General features: G+C 49.7%; 1 protein-coding gene across 2 annotated transcripts in view; it reads right to left on the bottom strand.

Annotated features, from left to right (window-relative positions):
- The window catches only part of MAP4K1 (mitogen-activated protein kinase kinase kinase kinase 1), a 70,488-nt gene that overhangs the window by 20,542 nt on the left and 36,895 nt on the right, over positions 1-13,051 (bottom strand). The window contains exons 11-19 of one of the 2 annotated variants that reach the window (XM_081018695.1): positions 12,924-13,005; positions 12,465-12,584; positions 11,953-12,034; positions 11,710-11,768; positions 10,691-10,755; positions 9,647-9,691; positions 8,606-8,629; positions 7,908-7,950; positions 5,207-5,375 (exon numbers count right to left, since the gene is read on the bottom strand). In XM_081018695.1, coding sequence (XP_080874821.1) covers positions 5,207-5,375; positions 7,908-7,950; positions 8,606-8,629; positions 9,647-9,691; positions 10,691-10,755; positions 11,710-11,768; positions 11,953-12,034; positions 12,465-12,584; positions 12,924-13,005 — 689 coding nt within the window. The remainder of the gene's footprint in view (positions 1-5,206; positions 5,376-7,907; positions 7,951-8,605; positions 8,630-9,646; positions 9,692-10,690; positions 10,756-11,709; positions 11,769-11,952; positions 12,035-12,464; positions 12,585-12,923; positions 13,006-13,051) is intronic. The other variant, XM_081018696.1, reaches the window with a different exon arrangement.

Genomic DNA, 13,051 nt, shown 5'->3' on the forward strand with positions numbered 1-13,051 from the left:
TTGTTATCTTGTTGCCTTGCAATCTGAACAATGCCTACTCAGAAGTAAGACCTGCTGAATTCAGCGGGGCTTCTTCCCAGGTACGTAAGGTTCAGTATGCAGCCTTACTTTATAGTCAGGGCTGTGGGTAAATAATAATAATAATAATAATAATAATAATAATAATAATTTTATGATTTATATGCTGCCCATTGGGCTGGGTTTTCCCCAGCCACTCTGGGAGGCTCCCTACAAAATATCAAAAGCGCAATAAAACATCAACCATTAAAAACTTCCCTGTACACCATCTATCAGGTTTTGTGGGGTGAGTCTGGATGGTATCTGTGGGTCCCATCCAAGCCTGTGATCCTGCATCCACTGGGGTTCAGAATCCAAGAGAGGAGATTGCATTTATATGTATGTAGGTGGCTGCTGTATGCATGTCAGACAGGTTTCTTCTTAAGGTAATGGCCTAAAGCTGGCCGGTTAAGTACCACCATCTGCATGTCCAAAGAATGAGCTCTGTTGTTCTTAGTTCTAGTGGGTGGGCCTCAGGTTGCTGCAACTTCTCTTTCCAGCAAGGCAACCAGATTGCACTTGCTACAAGTGTACTGCTGCTATGTTCTCTGGCAGAATGACAAACACGGCACGGGTGTCACAGGCCCTGCAGCAGCTCCTTTGCCCTCCGTGTCTCTGGTCCTATTGCACACCAAGAGACTGAGCTCTGGGCCTCCCCCTTAAACTCCTCCACCAAATGCCCTGGCAAACGCCCCTGTTTGCGAGGTCTGTCCGCAAGCTCCCAGGATCTGCGCAGGAATGGAGGCAGCAATATCAAAAGCAACACAATGGCCAGAAACAATAACAATGCGAAAAACTTTATGGAATAATTCAAAACATCAAAACTAACAAACTGAAGTCTCTGAAAGTCTCTAGTAAAGGTAAAGGGACCCCTGACCATTAGGTCCAGTCGTGACCGACTCTGGGGTTGCGGCGCTCATCTCGCTTTATTGGCCGAGGGAGCCGGTGTACAGCTTCTGGGTCATGTGGCCAGCATGACTAAGCCACTTCTGGCGAACCAGAGCAGCACACGGAAACGCCGTTTACCTTCCCACCAGAGTGGTACCTATTTATCTACTTGCACTTTGATGTGCTTTCGAACTGCTAGGTTGGCAGGAGCAGGGACCGAGCAATGGGAGCTCACCCCGTCATGGGGATTCGAACCGCCGACCTTCTGATCGGCAAGTCCTAGGCTCTGTGGTTTAACCCACAGCACCACAGCACCACCCGCGTCCCTTCTGAAAGTCTCTGAATGTCCTTAAACGAATCACGGGGCTAGACTTCACCCGGCAGAGAGCAAGCTGTGAAGCTTTGTATAATCAGCAAATGTCCAATTCTGATGTCCAACTCTGAACTCTGCTGAACAGTGTTTCCACATAACAGTGTTCCAGAGTCTTTTCCATTATATCTATTCGAAAAAAGATTGGTTAACGAAGAAATTACGTATCTTTCTACTTACAAGTGTTGAACTAATTGGCTGATGAAGAATTCAACGAAACAGTAGTTGTTATCCGGAAACACTGTTCAGCACAGGGGTTTGTTTGTTTACTCAAGAATGGAGGCAGGCAGTAAACAGGTAAGAATATGTGGTTCTTAACAGCACAAAGGACTGACCCGCTTGCTGAATTAATTGATGGACTAATTGTATAGCCCCAGGGCAAGGTGAGCCTTTATTATTCTCCTTTGATATACCGTATTTTTCGCTCTATAAGACGCACCAGACCACAAGACGCACCTAGTTTTTGGAGGAGGAAAACAAGAAAAAAAAAAAATTCTGAATCTCAGAAGCCAGAACAGCAAGAGGGATCGCTGCGCAGTGAAAGCAGCAATCCCTCTTGCTGTTCTGGCTTCTGGGATAGCCGCGCAGGCTGCATTCGCTCCATAAGACGCACACACATTTCCCCTTACTTTTTAGGAGGGAAAAAGTGAGTCTTATAGAGCAAAAAATACGGTATTTGTACTTACAGTTCTACCTGGTAAATCTGCCCTGAAAGGCAACTGTTTGAAATACGCAAGCGAGCCTGGAAGAGCATTCTGCTGTCATTGTGGTTTAATTATAATATTAACTAGGTGAGGACTCTGCCAGCTACCCTCAGCGGAAGGATGGAAAGAATTCCGGACTGGAGTTATTGTGTTTTTGCAGAGGAACTAGCATGTTGGGATATGGAGCGAGATGACAGAGGGGAATTTTGGATGTCTGCTAATGGAGTCTCCTTTTTTGTGATGTGACGTATTATGGCTCCTGTGAGCAGAAACTGAAAATGGAATTGTCGGAGTGTGGATAACAACAGGGGAAAATATTTCATACAGAACAACGAAGGCGAAAGTTGAACAGACCAGTGGTTGCAGAAACAAATGATATATATATATATATATATATATATATATATATATATATGATTCTTTCAGTGACATAAAAGGTAACGGGACCCCTGACCATTAGGTCCAGTCGTGGACGATTCTGGGGTTGCGGCGCTCATCTCGCTCTATAGGCCGAGGGAGCCGGCGTTTGTCCACAGACAGCTTCCAGGTCATGTGGCCAGCATGACTAAGCTGCTTCTGATGAACCAGAGCAGCGCATCAAAACGCCGTTTACATTCTCGCCGGAGTGGTACCTATTTATCTACTTGCACTTGAGATGCTTTCGAACTGCTAGGTGGGCAGGAGCTGGGACTGAGCAATGGGAGCTCACTCCGTCGCGGGGATTCGAACCGCCAACCTTCTGATCAGCAAGTCCTAGGCTCTGTGGTTTTACCCACAGGGCCACCTGCATCCCTTTAGTGACATACTTAAGCTAAATTATGGTTTGGGACTGCTTTGTGGACACGTATTCCAAAGGCTTCATGGGGAAATAATACAATTCATGTAGCTCTTTTGAGGGCTAAGGTTACTGCACATCCATCGTCTTTGTGTAACTCTAGCCTCGAATATGTGTTCTACCAGTACACTTTGATTTCCTTCAATAGAATCAAACTCTCCCCCTGGAATGACAACTATCAAATATGTGAACACGAACCAGTGGATGACTTGATGAAAAAGGATAAATCCCTCCCCCGCCCCAAGGGAAGCCTTTATTATTCTCAGATTTCAGCTAATGGTCTGCTTCTGTACTGCAAAGCAGGTAGTGAAATGATCCCGGGTCATTTGTGGTTTTGCGTCTGTGGAAGACGGCTCAATTGAGGATTCATTGCCTCGTTTGATTGTGCTTTCTCTTGATCTATCAGGGAATACATCTGTTTTGATGCTTGATGTATTTAAATCAGATCTCCAGTCAGATCTCCAAAACGGAACAAGTAGCTCTGTAACAAGCTCCTGCCAAAGGCTTTGAGGATATTATTTTGCCTCATGTTTTAGGTTAGTGGGGCCTGTCCACACTTCCTTTGGGTCCTGCACCATCTTAGAATTTGCATCGGGTCAGTAGCACCGGTCTAAAAGCTTTTATGTCTCAACGTAAAGCCGCTTTTTACCATTGTATCAGAAAAAAACAAAACCCTTAAAACCTGAACAGAAATTTATTCCCCTCCTGATCCAATCGGTTTTTGGGGTCTCCTGAATGAAAAAACACACACTTTCCCTCGTGGTGTATTGTGTGAGCCTGTTGTCTTTGAAGTCCATTGCTGTCCAGTTCTGGTTCTCAGCTCCAAGGTAATTTAAAAAAAAAATGTGTTCCCCTTTTGTGCTCATATAAGCATTGTGATTCCCATTTGAGGAATACTCTCCCCAGGAAGGCTCGTCTGGTGCCTTCCTTATAGGTAAAAAGGAAACCTGGACGGTTAAGTCCAGTCAAAGGCAACTACAGGGTTGCGGCGCTCATCTCACTTTCAGGCCGAGGGAGCCGGCGTTTGTCCACAGACAGCTTTCCGGGTCATGTGGCCAGGATGACTAAACAGCTTCTGGCGCAATGGGACACCGCCAGAGCGCATGAAAATGTCGTTTACCTTCCCGCCACAGTGGTACCTATTTATCTACTTGCACTGGCATGCTTTCGAACTGCTAGGTAGGCAGGAGCTGTGACAGAGCAACGGGAGCTCACCCCATTGTGCAGATTCGAACCACCAACCTTCTGATCGGCAAGCCCAAGAGGCTCAGTGGTTTGGACCACAGCGCCACCCGCATCCCATAGCCTTCATTACACACCTTTGAGTGCCAGGCGGAAACATTCCTCTTCAGCGAGGACTTTGGCTGATTAACATCCAATGCCCTTTTAAATTGTGTTTGTGGGAGTGGGGATCATTGGTTTGTTTTCATTCTTATTTTTATAATAATAATAATACTACAATTTATTATTTGTACCCCGCCCATCTGGCTGGGTCTCCCCAGCCACTCTGGGCGGCTTCCAACAAAGATTAAAAATGCATTGAAATGTCACACATTACAAACGTCCCTGAATAGGGCTGCCTTAAGATGTCTTCTAAATGTCAGGTAGTTGTTTTTCTCTTTGACATCTGGTGGGAGGGCGTTCCACAAGGCAGGTGCCACTACTGAGAAGGCCCTCTGCCTGGTTCCCTATAACTTGGCTTCTCGCAGTGAGGGAACCGCCAGAAGGCCCTCTGCGCTGGACCTCAGTGTCCAGGCTGAACGATGGGGGTGGAGACACTCCTTCAGGTATACTGGACCGAGGCCGTTTAGGGCTTTAAAGGTCAGCACCAACACTTTGAATTGTGCTCAGAAATGTACTGGGAGCCAATGCAGGTCTTTCAAGACCAGTGTTATATGGTCTTGGCGGCCTCTCCCAGTCACCAGTCTAGCTGCCGTATTCTGGATTAGTTGTAGTTTCCGGGTCACCTTCAAAGGTAGCCTCACGTAGAGCGCATTGCAGTAGTCCAAGCGGGAGATAACTAGAGCATGCACCACTCTGGCGAGACAGTCTGCGGGCAGGTAGGGTCTCAGCCTGCGTACCAGATGGAGCTGGTAGACAGCCGCCCTGGACACAGAATTGACCTGCGCCTCCATGGACAGCTGTGAGTCCAAAATGACTCCCAGGCTGAGCTCCTGGTCCTTCAGGAATTATAATTTGGGGGGGGGGAGGGTTATCTTGTATCTTTACTTGTGAACTGCTCTGAGAGGTATGGATGAAGGTCAGTATACAAATAACAACAACAACGATAATGGTTTGCGTGCCCAAATGTTGGGTCTCCTGTTTCTTTGAATTTCCTTGGGAAGCTTGTACCTGATCTGGTGCTGAGGTGGGAGGCCTGGGCCACGACTGGAATAGCCTGGTGAGGAGCCCGTCCCATCACAGGCCCACTGGAGCACCGTCCTCGGAGTATGGGCTTGAGGGAGCACCTTGGCATGGATCGTTCCACCGCCGTCTCGTCCGGCGAGACCCGGAGCCTGGGCTGCCGAGGGGAAGAGAGAGGGCAGAGGTCAGCTAATGTCCATGCTCCTTCCTTCTTTCCCCACATAAACCATGCCTCTCTCAGCCAGCCAAGCCACTGCTCGCCCCGAGAGGGAGAAGAGGAGCTTTTGAACGGAGGGATCTCTCTGGATGCCAATAGCCTCAGGGCCTACCCTTCCTTTGTGTCAGGTGTGCGTGCAGGAGCCAGGCCCTGTGCCCAATAGGACTCTGCAGGATTGGGGCCTTCCTAAGTTTGTTCTGAAGAGGCAAGGCGCGGCCCCACAGGTGAGGCCGATCGGTAACTCACTGCACCTGGTGGCAAGAGCTGGGAAGGGATATAAGGTCAGCATTTCACTTTGGCTCTTTGCCACAGCAACACGTTCCCTGTCTTGCTGCGTTTGGTTCCTTGACTCCTTGCTTCTTGACCCTCGGACCCCTGACTTCGTGACTCCTTGCTTCCTGACCCTCGGACCCCTGACTTCGTGACTCCTTGCTTCTTGACCCTCGGACCCCTGACTTTGTGACTCCTTGCGTCTTGACCCTCGGACCCCTGACTTTGTGACTCCTTGCTTCTTGATCCTCGGACCCCTGACTTTGGGACTCTTTGCTTCTTGACCCTCGGACCCCTGACTTTGTGACTCCTTGCTTCTTGACCCTCGGACCCCTGACTTTGGGACTCCTTGCTTCCTGACCCTCGGACCCCTGACTTTGGGACTCCTTGCTTCCTGACCCTCGGACCCCTGACTTTGTGACTCCTTGCTTCTTGATCCTCTGACCCCTGACTTCGTGACTCCTTGCTTCTTGACCCTCGGACCCCTGACTTTGGGACTCCTTGCTTCTTGACCCTCGGACCCCTGACTTTGGGACTCCTTGCTTCTTGATCCTCGGACCCCTGACTTTGGGACTCCTTGCTTCTTGATCCTCGGACCCCTGACTTTGGGACTCCTTGCTTCTTGATCCTCAGACCCCTGACTTCATGACTCCTTGCTTCTTGATGCTCGGACCCCTGACTTTGGGACTCTTTGCTTCTTGACCCTCGGACCCCTGACTTCGTGACTCCTTGCTTCTTGACCCTCGGACCCCTGACTTCGTGACTCCTTGCTTCTTGACCCTCGGACCCCTGACTTTGTGACTCCTTGCTTCCTGACCCTCGGACCCCTGACTTCTTGACTCCCAGTTCTCTGACCCTTGGACTCTTGGCTTCCTGACTCCTGGCTTCTGGACTCTCGTTCCTGCTCCCACCCCGCCATCTTGCCCCCGGTCCCGACGTCCCCAGCCGGGACTTTGATCGCCCGTGAACTGGACTGTGACAATGTGCAAAGGACTTTGCTCTCCCAGTTGCTGGAAACCACAGGAAGTGAGGCTCCTCTTGCATTCAGGTCCTGTTGCGGGTTTCTCCACTGGCACCTGCTTGATCACAGTGAGAGCAAGGTGCTGGACCAGGTGGGCCATTGGCCTAATCCAGCATCCTCCTCTTATATCCTCTGGACCTCAGCAGGGGCAGCCTTGGAAAGGTAGGGTGATGTTTGCGCAGAGCCGTCTTTTCCATTGGGGCTTAGTGGTGCGTTGCACCCGGGCGCCGGTCTCTCAGGGGTGCCCCAGCGAGTGGGGGAGCTGCGCGGCTTTGCCGGCGGCCTCCCCTTTCCCTGCATGCCCGCCAGCTGTGCCTCGCCAGCTGTGGCGGGCGTGCAGCTTGCCTCCCAAGCCTCTGCAGGAGGAGAGCGATCCCCGCAGAAGCTTAGAATGGAAGCTGCGCCCCACCAACTATAATAATAATTATTATTTATACCCCACCCATCTGGTTGGGTTTCCCCAGCCACTCTGGGCAGCTTCCAACCGAATATTAAAAACAATACAGCGTCAGACATTAAAAACTTTCCTAAACAGGGCTGCCTTCAGTTGTCTTTTAGAAGTAAAATAGTTGTTTATTGTCTTGACATCCGCTGGGAGGGCGTTCCACAGGGAAGGTGCCACTACCGAAAAGGCCCTCTGCCTGGTTTCCTGTAACTTCACTTCTTGCAGCGAGGAAACCGCCAGAAGGCCCTCAGCGCTGGACCTCAGTGTCCGGGCTGGATGATGGGGGTGGAGACGCTCCTTCAGGTATACTGGACCGAGGCCATTTAGGGCTTTAAAGGTCAGCACCAACACTTTGAATTGTGCTCGGAAACGTACTATATGGCTGGCGGATGTGCAGCTTGCTTCCCAAGCCTCCGTGGAAGGAGAGCGATCCCCGCAGAGGCTTGGGAAAAGATCGACAACTCTGGGAAAGGGGGCGTGGGTCACCGGAGGGATCTTTCCACCACAGCACCGGCTATGCTTAAGACGGCTCTGTGTTTGCGTATGTCAACTGGGCATTTGGTTTTCTTCCAAGAAGTGGCAATGGGTAGAAGCAAATTTTTTGGGGGGGAGGGCACATTGTCTTGATCTAACACTGCCCACTTCCTTCTCAGAATAGAGCTCTGTGGTGGATTTTGCTTAACATGTGCAAGAAAGGAAAAAAGGATCGCTCCTTTGGCTTAGTCCTGTGACTTACCTTGGGGGGCAGTGGAGGTGGGAGATTGACACCTGAGATGTCACTGAAAGGAAAAAGGAAATAATAATTTATAATGAAATGGGGGGGGGGGGAGAGTTTAAAAGTACTTTTCCCAAAAAACAAAACAAAACAGAGTCCTTTTTACAAGTAAGTAGTCGTGTTGGTCTGCCGTAGTCAAAACAAAACAAAATAAATGAAATTAAATTTTAAAAAATCCTTCCAGTAGCACCTTAGAGACCAACTAAGTTAGTTATTGGTATGAGCTTTCATGTGCATGCACATTTCTTCAGAAATGTGGATACGCACACCTCAGGATCCGACCGGAGCTCTGGAACGGATCCTGTGTGCGACCTGAGGTACCACCATATTTTAAATTGGAATACAGAAAACTTAATAAAATTTACACACAAAAAAAAGAAGGAAGGATCCATTTCAGGGGGGGGGGGTTTGAGATTCTGCTGCCTGCTTTTATTCCCCTCCAACCCAGCCAAAGTTCTGCTAGCAAGATCCATCACTGCCATGAAATGTGCGAAGCCAAGGCAGGCTCTCATCTCCAAGAAGAAAGCAGCCAAACGGCTCACAGCTGAAGCTAGTGCTCCCTTTTCCTCCAAACTGTAAGTCACAAATATTTTATGGCATCGTAGCAATCCCACCAATGCCCACCCTGTATTTTAAAACGCATTGGGGGAGTGAGTTACCTGCTTGCATCGTATCTGCTGGGTCTGGAAGACCAACATTAAGAGGTGCCCCCAAAAGGAAGGAAAACAGAGAAGAGTTAGAGGACGGGCTTGGGAGAGCAACAGCAACAAAGGGGTACTTTGTTAAGGCATGGGTAGACAAACTAAGGCCCGGGGGCCGGATCCAGCCCAATCGCCTTCTCAATCTGGCCCGCGGGTGGTCCGGGAATCAGCGTGTTTTCGCATGAGTGGAATGTGTCCTTTTATTTAAAATGCATCTCTGGGTTATTTGTGGGGCCTGCCTTGTGTTTTAATAATAATAATAATAATAATAATAATAATAATTAATAATAATAATAATTTATTTATACCCCGCCCATCTGGCTGAGTTTCCCCAGCCACTCTGGCCGGCTCCCAATTGAGTGTTAAAAACAATACAGCATTAAATATTAAAAACTTCCCTAAACAGGGCTGCCTTCAGATGTCTTTTAAAGATAGGATAGCTGCTTATTTCCTTCTGAAGGGAGGGCATTCCACGGGGCGGGCGCCACTACCAAGAAGGCCCTCTGTCTGGTTCCCTGTAACCTCACTTCTCACAATGAGGGAACCGCCAGGAGGCCCTCGGCGCTGGATCTCAGTGTCCGGGCTGAACGATGGGAGTGGAGACGCTCCTTCAGGTATACAGGACCGAGGCCATTTTACATGAGTAGAATGTGTGCTTTTATATAAAATGCATCTCTGGGTTATTTGTGGGGCATAGGAATTCATTCTCCCCCCCCCAAAAAAAAATATAGTCCGGCCCTCCACATGGTCTGAGGGAGAGTGGACTGGCTCCCTGCTGAAAAAGTTTGCTGACCCCTGGGTTAAGGGTTTTGCTAATGGTAGGTTAAAGAAATGCTTGGAGCTCATCTATCCAACCCTTTGGGGAAGCATTTGCCTCAACCTCCTGGTTCCTAAACCCTGCTGGAACTTTTGCCAACCTGACGTGCTCCTAACGCTTTGTAGTATAACTCCAAAACTGGTTGTACCCTCAAAGGGAGACAGAGAGACTCTGCCACTTACACATCCACGTCGTCGTAATCGTGGTCTGAGTCTGCTGAATCCTCCCTATAAAGGAAACGGAAGCAAGATATAAGGCTGTAGAATGGGATTGGCTAGAGCGTGGTGGTCCTGCACGGCGTAGCTCATAGCTTCTCTGAGTTATTCAAGCCCCTTCGCCACAGCAAGGCAGTGATCCAGCTGGATAAAAGGGTCTAGATCACGAGTGTCAGAGTCTCAGCCTCGTTTTTAAATGTATTTGCTTTTTTTCGCATTTTTAGCTCTTCTAAATTATTTTTAGGTGGAAATCGCCTTGAGACGGTGGTTTAGAAGGCAATTCATAAAGCAATGGTAATAATAATAATTGCAGTAGCACCCTTGTTGTTGTTGTTTAGTCGTTTAGCCGTGTCCGCCTCTTTGTGACCCCCTGGACCAGAGCACGCCAGGCCCTCCTCTCTTCCACTGCCTCCCGCAGTTTGGTCAAACTCATGCTGGTAGCTTCGAGAACACTGTCCCACCATCTCCTCCTCTGTCGTCCCCTTCTCCTTGTGCCTTCCATCTTTCCCAACATCAGGGTCTTTTCCAGGGAGTCTTCTCTTCTCATGAAGTGGCCAAAGTATTGGAGCCTCAGCTTCAGGATCTGTCCTTCCAGTGAGCAGTCAGGGCTGATTTCCTTCAGAATGGAGAGGTCTGATCTTCTTGCAGTCCATGGGACTCTCAAGAGTCTCCTCCAGCACCATAATTCAAAAGCATCAATTCTTCGGCGATCAGCCTTCTTTATGGTCCAGCTCTCACTTCCATACATCACTACTGGGAATGAAGTGATCCCCCTTCATAGATCACTGCCTCCCCTTCATGGATCACTGCATTGCCGTGGTGAAGGGGCTTGAATAACTCAGAGAAGCTATGAGCTATGCCGTGCAGGGCCACCCAAGATGGACAGGTCATAGTGGAGAGTTTTGACCAAACGTGATCCACCTGGAGCAGGAACCGGCAAGCCATTCCAGTATCCCTGCCAAGAAAACTCCATGGACAAAGACAACAGGAATATAAAAGTAGCACCCTTACCTACTGACAAATGCAGCGCCATAGAGGTGGCTGCCAGTACAATATCCAGAATCCGCAGAGATTTCCTGCAAACAGAAAGCAAAGACTGGAGGAACCGGTCTTCAAAGGAGGACCCACGATGGTGGCAGGGGTGGCAGCAGTGTTGATGTTTCAATATTTTGTTGGAAGCTGCCCACAGTGACTGGGGCAACCCAGTCAGATGGGCAGCATATAAATAACATGACTAAACCCCTTCTGGCCCAACGGGACAACGTGATGGAAATCAGAGCGCATGGAAACACTGTTTACCTTCCCACCGCAATGGTACCTATTTATCTACTTGCACTGGGATGCTTTCGAACTGCTAGGTTGGCAGGAGCTGGGACAGAGCAACGGGAGCTCACCCCGTCGCGGGGATTCGAACCGCCAACCTTCTGATCAGCAAGCCCAAGAGGTTCAGTGGTTTAGACCACAGCGCTTCCTGCAAGACAGCACTTATTTCCAGAGGTGGTTCACAAAGCTCAGCCACTGCCATTTGTGTCAGGAGCTCAGAAGCTCCTTTTCAAAGCGCTCTCCCAAATAGTGCTTGGAAGGTGTTTGCAGTGAGACTCACCCTTGGGTCACAGGAAGCTGCTTTCAAAGTGCTGGGCCGAACCACACTGCGAAGGGGGTTTTCATAGATCAAACCTAACAAACGTGGCCAGCCAGGGGTGATGGAGAGATCGAATTCCCCAGTGTAAGCCCAGCCCCAGAAAGATAAATCCAGCAACCCTCTGGTACCAGCGTTAGGGGATAAAATACAAAGCGGTTAAATAAAGCAGGCATAGGCAAACTGGGCCGTCCAGATGTTTTGGGACTACAACTCCCATCATCCCTAGCTCACAGGAACAGTGGTCAGGGATGATAGGAGTTGTAGTCCCAAAACATCTGGAGGGCAGAGTTTGCCTATGCCTGAAATAAAAGAACCATATCTTTTGGAGGAGCAAATGGGACAATAGCTGTGTATCAACTGGAACAGGGAGGGAGGGGTGAGGAGGTACCGTGAAGTTCGGGGACTCCGGACTCTGCCTGTTCCTGAGCGTTGGGCTGCAATCATGGGCTGCAATGAGATGAGAGGAAGGGAGTTATTGAGAAGGGTCACTCCGTGGTGGGTGGAGACAGAAAGTGGGGCGGAGCTTGCAGGAGGGCCGTCTGGAGAGGAGTGGGGGTGCAAGCCCAGCATGCAAAGGGGCAAGAGAGAAGCAATGGGGCCCCTGTGCAGGAGCGCAGTGGGGCAGACATACCCCTGGAGTTGGTGCATCCCGGTGAGGTCACACCTTGCCGTTGGCTGGAGCGAATTCTTCGGGGCACTGGAGGTGGGGGTGTCTGTGGTCAAGAAAACAGATTGTATTGGGGAGGGGTTGTTAGTGTGTGTTTTCTGCTGTATAACCCCAAGAGCAGGGGTCATCACCTAGTGCCATTTTTGGCCTCGGGAGACATTGCCCTTTGCCAGTCCATCTTTGTTACCCATCTCAATGCTGGCCGGCTTGCTATTGCACAACTGACTATTTCACACAGTTCATCCTTCCTGCATTAAGTGGCTTAACCGCGCAACACATTGTTCAGAAAACCAGTTTGCTTTCGGGACGCTTTTCCGCAGTTGCAAATAGAGATGTTTCGCTTCAGAACAGAAACCCTCAGCTGTTTGTTGCATCCATAATACAGACCGGTGTCAATTGGCTTTATAGCGAAACTGCAACATACATGTGGGGAAAACAGGGGTCTCATTCTGCAACCTCGTCCCATCAGCTCTCACCTCTTGCTCCTCTTCATCCGGCTCGCCTCTGCAGCTGGAAAGTTTGTCAGGGTTGCGCAGTTTCTCCAGGAGCTCGAGGGTCAGGCTGCGGCTGAGCCTTTCTTGGGAAACTAGCTGGTGCTGGTGAAAGGAAGGGGTGAGTTGGAGATAGCTGGAATCCATCCTTGGACAAGAGCCACGGCAGGTGGAGAGGGAGATAGCCATATTTATAGCTTCCGACATTATGCCGAAGAGGCAAGCCACTTAGGTGTCGCAAAGTACAGCTTGCCTCTTCTGCAGTGCAAGAGAAACTTGAAACGAAGACTGTACCTGGTGTGGTTATACCCACCCACCCACCTCCATGCACATTTAGAAGGCTTTTAAGCCACCTTCGATGTGTTGTTTTAGCGGGAAGCTGATTACAAAACCTACCCCTCCCTCATGAACGGAGAAGGGAGGGGAGGCGACTGGGATACTTACGGTCAGCATTTTGGAGGCAGTGGGACGCTTTTTCGGATTCTTGGTCAGCGTCACCTTGACAAAGTGGTGAAAGGCCTGACTCCTGTGGGGACAGGAGCACCCATGGTCAAGGAGAGTTTATGGCTGTA

Source organism: Podarcis pityusensis (assembly GCF_964106645.2).
Source record: "Podarcis pityusensis genome assembly, chromosome: 8".
Taxonomy (NCBI): domain Eukaryota; kingdom Metazoa; phylum Chordata; class Lepidosauria; order Squamata; family Lacertidae; genus Podarcis; species Podarcis pityusensis.